At 60.5% G+C, this 6,449-nt stretch overlaps 2 protein-coding genes across 12 annotated transcripts in view; both read left to right on the top strand.

Moving 5' to 3' along the window:
* Window positions 1-4,951, top strand: part of LOC111730030 (bromodomain-containing protein 1-like) — a 19,471-nt gene extending 14,520 nt beyond the window's left edge. The window contains exons 4-5 of the mRNA XM_023521170.1: window positions 2,452-3,480; window positions 4,893-4,951. Coding sequence (XP_023376938.1) covers window positions 2,452-3,480; window positions 4,893-4,951 — 1,088 coding nt within the window. The remainder of the gene's footprint in view (window positions 1-2,451; window positions 3,481-4,892) is intronic.
* The window catches only part of BRD1 (bromodomain containing 1), a 35,762-nt gene continuing 34,189 nt past the window's right edge, over window positions 4,877-6,449 (top strand). For 3 of the 11 annotated variants that reach the window (XM_023521182.1, XM_023521176.1, XM_023521175.1), the window contains exon 1: window positions 4,881-6,400. In XM_023521182.1, coding sequence (XP_023376950.1) covers window positions 5,034-6,400 — 1,367 coding nt within the window. In that variant the 5' untranslated portion in view covers window positions 4,881-5,033. Of the gene's footprint in view, window positions 6,401-6,449 lie in introns of all 11 variants that reach the window. The other 8 variants (XM_023521177.1, XM_023521173.1, XM_023521180.1 and 5 more) reach the window with 5 other exon arrangements.

Here is a 6,449-nt window from a genome sequence, read left to right as displayed (position 1 = left end):
ACCTTGAAATGGACTTGTGCCCCGGCCCTGCCGGCCCGTTTTAAAGAAGTAGCTTTACTGAGGTACAGTTCACAGAAAGTGCGGCTGGTGTGAGTTCCGACAAACGTCTCTACGCCCAGGAAGCCACCCCCCTCGACGACGTTCCCGTCACCCCGCAGAGCTCGCCCTTGCCTGGGCCATCACGGAAGACAGGGTTTATAGAGTTAGGGTGTGTTTACTTACGTGGCCTCGCACCTGCTCTGCGAGGCAGCGACCCGAGCGCTGTGTCCCCTTGGGCCGCGTGCGGCCAGTGCGCCCCGGACTGTCCCCTGTGCACACACTACACGGTACAGGGAGCAGAGGCTGGACGCTCAAATGACTCGTCCCAAGTCAGGCAGGAAATGAAGTGATTTGACAGCCAGAGCCGCTCGTCAGTGTGGAGTTGTCCTCTCCGGGCTCACATGGCTTTTCAGGATGCGTTTAGCAGAATAATTTCTGGAGACAATTGTTAAATTTTTCTTGCTGGTCCCCTCATGTGGAAATGCTTGTCCCTGCACAAAAGCGCCAAGAGTGGGTGGAGCCAGAGGGCCAGAGACAGAGCCTGTGGGCGTAGGGAGGTGACAGGCAGGCGAGGTGGCAGGTCGCTATGCCAGGCAGCGCTGCTGGATGCCTTCTTCCAGGTCACAAGTGCATTGCAAGTTAGAGCTGTTGTGACCATAGGTGTCCGTGAACTTCTTGTGGAAAGTGGTCAGGTGGAGCCTTAGTGCCCATCGGGACAGTGGGCGTGAAGGGCTGGTTGGCGTTAGCGCTTCTCGGGGCTCTGCTGGGGAGAGAAAATTACATGTTTGCTTTGCATCTGGCGAGTAAGCAGCTGTTGCTTCGGCCCCACCTCAGTAATGACACGTGGAGTTCTCCCCGGTGCAGCAGGGTCCCCTCCCGGTCCCCTCCGTGCAGGCTGTGGCGCGGACACCTGCGGGACATGCCCAGCTCCCTGCAGAAGGGCTTGCAGGTTCTTGGCCATGGGGTGGTGGCTTTGCTGACAGCTCCTGAGGAGTCCAGGATTCCTGGGTTCTTGGGTTCACCGGGAGGCCTCTGAGGTGCAGGTGAGTTGGGATTTGGCCGAGCATGGCCGTGCTCCTTTTTGCAAGGAATTCCTCTCAGATTTCAAAAAACAGATTTCCATTTGATAAAAGAAAGCCACAATCTGATGGGTGTGTTTTAAAAAGTGCATTTAGGGTCTGCTGAGATTTCCTTTCAGGGCTGACGAAGTGAAGCCTGCCCTTCGAGGGCCTTTCCCAGGGACCAGTTAGGTGGCCGTGAGGCTGACATTCCGGTTCTCGCGGGTGCCCGAGGCTTCCCCTGGGCCTTGCGCAGCAGGCTTTGGGCTCCAGCTTGGAATGTTTGTAAGCCAGTCTCTTAAAAATCAGTGAAATGTGGTTGCTAGCAGGGAGGAGTCTGAGAGGTCTGGGAGAGGTCCTTGTCAGTTCCTGTTTGGCAGGTGGCGGTCCAGAGTCAGGGGCTTCACATGAAAGTGGGCTCACTCAGAGACAGTCAGAGGCAGTGGTCTGCAAAGAGCAAATTGTAAATCTCTGGTCAAGATTTCAGGCACCTGAGCCAGTGCTGGCAAACCATGGTGGTGGCCCTACAGGGGGCGTGGGGTTCTCAGAGGTGGCCCTCGCTGCGAAGTGGGAGCGCAGGTGCCATCCATGGTGCCTTGCATGTCTTGTGTACTTGAGAAGGACGAGGGCCTGGCCGGGCACCACAATCAAGCCAACAGCTGAGAAATCCCCCTGGGGGAAGGGGCAGGTCAACTGGCCCATGGCGGGGCGGGTTCCATGGTGGTCACTGCTGAGACCCTACAGAGGCTGAGTTGGGGCCTCCCGGGGGCAAGTATGGGGTTCCCCTCTTGGGTCCTAGTGTGACTGGTGGCCCTGTGCCTCAACACAGGTGTGGGGGGCATGCTCACGGAGAAGGACAGACTGTGTGTGGTCAGACCACCAAGGGCTCTGCTGCCCTCCGCTCCCCAGCGTGGGCGCTGCCGGGACCAGGGCACGGGGGTGAGGAAGAGCAGGGAAGGGCAGGGTGCATCCTGGGAGCATTGGTCAGGAGCAGAGAGCTGCTGAGCACCCTTGCCTCACAGTCACAACTGCCATGCCTCCTGGAGTCTAGCCCTGTGCGTGGGTGGCCTTCCTTGGCCCGGGGCTGGGACCCTTGCTCTCGAGGGACTCTGCAGTCATTTTGGTGACAGGTCGGCTTGGTCTGGGAAGATGGCTGGCAAGCAGTGGGAATTGCAGTGTCTTGGAGGGTAACTCCTCACCACCTGTCCTCCCCTCTGGTCCTGGGAGGCCCCGGTGGGGACGGGCTGTCCTGGGATGAGGGATTTGGGGACCCTCCAAGCCCGTGAGCTGCGAGTTCTGATTTAGTGTGCATGGCGGCTTCCTCGAGCTAACTTGGTCTCTGCCTCTGTCCCAGGGAGCCAGTACCAAATGAGGAGGAAAGGACGATGCCATCGAGGCGCTGCAGCGAGGCACCCTTCCTCCCCGTGCAGCACTAAGCACCCCCCGGCGCGGGAGACCCTGACCTACGCGCAGGCGCAGAGGATGGTGGAGATCGAGATCGAGGGGCGCCTGCACAGGATCAGCATTTTCGACCCCCTGGAGATCATACTGGAAGATGACCTCACCGCTCAAGAAATGAGCGAATGCAACAGCAATAAAGAGAACAGTGAGAGGCCGCCTGTGTGCCTGAGAACTAAGCGCCACAAAAACAACCGAGTCAGAAAGAAAAATGAGGCCGTCCCCAGCGCGCACGGCACACCGGCCTCGGCTAGTGCGCTTCCGGAGCCCAAGGTGCGGCTGGTGGAGTACAGCCCCCCGTCTGCCCCCAGGAGGCCCCCCGTGTACTACAAGTTCATCGAGAAGTCGGCGGAGGAGCTGGACAACGAGGTGGAGTACGACATGGACGAGGAGGACTATGCCTGGCTGGAGATCATCAACGAGCGGCGGAAGGGCGACTGCGTGTCGGCCGTGTCGCAGAGCGTGTTCGAGTTCCTGATGGACCGCTTCGAGAAGGAATCGTACTGCGAGAACCAGAAGCAGGGCGAGCAGCAGTCGCTGATCGATGAGGACGCCGTGTGCTGCATCTGCATGGACGGCGAGTGCCAGAACAGCAACGTCATCCTCTTCTGCGACATGTGCAACCTGGCCGTGCACCAGGAGTGCTACGGCGTGCCCTACATCCCTGAGGGCCAGTGGCTGTGCCGACATTGCCTGCAGTCCCGGGCCCGGCCCGCTGACTGCGTGCTCTGCCCCAACAAGGGAGGTGCCTTCAAAAAGACGGACGATGACCGCTGGGGCCACGTGGTGTGCGCCCTGTGGATCCCGGAGGTGGGCTTCGCCAACACGGTGTTCATCGAGCCCATCGACGGGGTCAGGAACATCCCGCCTGCCCGCTGGAAGCTGACCTGCTACCTCTGCAAGCAGAAGGGCGTGGGCGCCTGCGGTGCAGCAGGGTCCCCTCCCGGTCCCCTCCGTGCAGGCTGTGGTGCGGACACCTGCGGGACATGCCCAGCTCCCTGCAGAAGGGCTTGCAGGTTCTTGGCCATGGGGTGGTGGCTTTGCTGACAGCTCCTGAGGAGTCCAGGATTCCCGGGTTCTTGGGTTCACCGGGAGGCCTCTGAGGTGCAGGTGAGTTGGGATTTGGCCGAGCATGGCCGTGCTCCTTTTTGCGAGGAATTCCTCTCAGATTTCAAAAAACAGATTTCCATTTGATAAAAGAAAGCCACAATCTGATGGGTGTGTTTTAAAAAGTGCATTTAGGGTCTGCTGAGATTTCCTTTCAGGGCTGCCCTTCGAGGGCCTTTCCCAGGGACCAGTTAGGTGGCCGTGAGGCTGACATTCCGGTTCCCGCGGGTGCCCGAGGCTTCCCCTGGGCCTTGCGCAGCAGGCTTTGGGCTCCAGCTTGGAATGTTTGTAAGCTAGTCTCTTAAAAATCAGTGAAATGTGGTTGCTAGCAGGGAGGAGTCTGAGAGGTCTGGGAGAGGTCCTTGTCAGTTCCTGTTTGGCAGGTGGCGGTCCAGAGTCAGGGGCTTCACATGAAAGTGGGCTCACTCAGAGACAGTCAGAGGCAGTGGTCTGCAAAGAGCAAATTGTAAATCTCTGGTCAAGATTTCAGGCACCTGAGCCAGTGCTGGCAAACCATGGTGGTGGCCCTACAGGGGGCGTGGGGTTCTCAGAGGTGGCCCTCGCTGCGAAGTGGGAGCGCAGGTGCCATCCATGGTGCCTTGCATGTCTTGTGTACTTGAGAAGGACGAGGGCCTGGCCGGGCACCACGATCAAGCCAACAGCTGAGAAATCCCCCTGGGGGAAGGGGCAGGTCAACTGGCCCATGGCGGGGCGGGTTCCATGGTGGTCACTGCTGAGACCCTACAGAGGCTGAGTTGGGGCCTCCCGGGGGCAAGTATGGGGTTCCCCTCTTGGGTCCTAGTGTGACTGGTGGCCCTGTGCCTCAACACAGGTGTGGGGGGCATGCTCACGGAGAAGGACAGACTGTGTGTGGTCAGACCACCAAGGGCTCTGCTGCCCTCCGCTCCCCAGCGTGGGCGCTGCCGGGACCAGGGCACGGGGGTGAGGAAGAGCAGGGAAGGGCAGGGTGCATCCTGGGAGCATTGGTCAGGAGCAGAGAGCTGCTGAGCACCCTTGCCTCACAGTCACAACCGCCATGCCTCCTGGAGTCTAGCCCTGTGCGTGGGTGGCCTTCCTTGGCCCGGGGCTGGGACCCTTGCTCTCGAGGGACTCTGCAGTCATTTTGGTGACAGGTCGGCTTGGTCTGGGAAGATGGCTGGCAAGCAGTGGGAATTGCAGTGTCTTGGAGGGTAACTCCTCACCACCTGTCCTCCCCTCTGGTCCTGGGAGGCCCCGGTGGGGACGGGCTGTCCTGGGATGAGGGATTTGGGGACCCTCCAAGCCCGTGAGCTGCGAGTTCTGATTTAGTGTGCATGGCGGCTTCCTCGAGCTAACTTGGTCTCTGCCTCTGTCCCAGGGAGCCAGTACCAAATGAGGAGGAAAGGACGATGCCATCGAGGCGCTGCAGCGAGGCACCCTTCCTCCCCGTGCAGCACTAAGCACCCCCCGGCGCGGGAGACCCTGACCTACGCGCAGGCGCAGAGGATGGTGGAGATCGAGATCGAGGGGCGCCTGCACAGGATCAGCATTTTCGACCCCCTGGAGATCATACTGGAAGATGACCTCACCGCTCAAGAAATGAGCGAATGCAACAGCAATAAAGAGAACAGTGAGAGGCCGCCTGTGTGCCTGAGAACTAAGCGCCACAAAAACAACCGAGTCAGAAAGAAAAATGAGGCCGTCCCCAGCGCGCACGGCACACCGGCCTCGGCCAGTGCGCTTCCGGAGCCCAAGGTGCGGCTGGTGGAGTACAGCCCCCCGTCCGCCCCCAGGAGGCCCCCCGTGTACTACAAGTTCATCGAGAAGTCGGCGGAGGAGCTGGACAACGAGGTGGAGTACGACATGGACGAGGAGGACTATGCCTGGCTGGAGATCATCAACGAGCGGCGGAAGGGCGACTGCGTGTCGGCCGTGTCGCAGAGCGTGTTCGAGTTCCTGATGGACCGCTTCGAGAAGGAATCGTACTGCGAGAACCAGAAGCAGGGCGAGCAGCAGTCGCTGATCGACGAGGACGCCGTATGCTGCATCTGCATGGACGGCGAGTGCCAGAACAGCAACGTCATCCTCTTCTGCGACATGTGCAACCTGGCCGTGCACCAGGAGTGCTACGGCGTGCCCTACATCCCTGAGGGCCAGTGGCTGTGCCGACATTGCCTGCAGTCCCGGGCCCGGCCCGCTGACTGCGTGCTCTGCCCCAACAAGGGAGGTGCCTTCAAAAAGACGGACGATGACCGCTGGGGCCACGTGGTGTGCGCCCTGTGGATCCCGGAGGTGGGCTTCGCCAACACGGTGTTCATCGAGCCCATCGACGGGGTCAGGAACATCCCGCCCGCCCGCTGGAAGCTGACCTGCTACCTCTGCAAGCAGAAGGGCGTGGGCGCCTGCATCCAGTGCCACAAGGCCAACTGCTACACGGCCTTCCACGTCACGTGTGCCCAGAGGGCCGGCCTCTACATGAAGATGGAGCCCGTGAGGGAGCTGGCCGGCGGCGCCGCCACCTTCTCCGTCAGAAAGACTGCGTACTGTGACGTCCACACGCCCCCGGGCTGCACCCGGAGGCCTCTGAACATTTATGGGGATGTCGAAATGAAAAATGGTGTGTGTCGAAAAGAGGGCTCAGTCAAAACGGTCAGGTCCACGTCCAAGGTCAGGAAGAAAGCGAAGAAGGCTAAGAAGACGCTGAGTGAGCCTTGTGCGGCCTTGCCGCCTGTGTGCGCGCCCTACATCCCCCCTCAGAGGTAAGTGGGTCCGGGGGCGCCAGGGAGGGGCCCCACTGGCCGGATGGGG

The sequence above is a fragment of the Pteropus vampyrus genome, unplaced genomic scaffold (genome assembly GCF_000151845.1).
Source record: "Pteropus vampyrus isolate Shadow unplaced genomic scaffold, Pvam_2.0 Scaffold299, whole genome shotgun sequence".
Lineage (NCBI taxonomy): Eukaryota > Metazoa > Chordata > Mammalia > Chiroptera > Pteropodidae > Pteropus > Pteropus vampyrus.
This window is presented reverse-complemented; position numbering and strand designations above follow the sequence as displayed.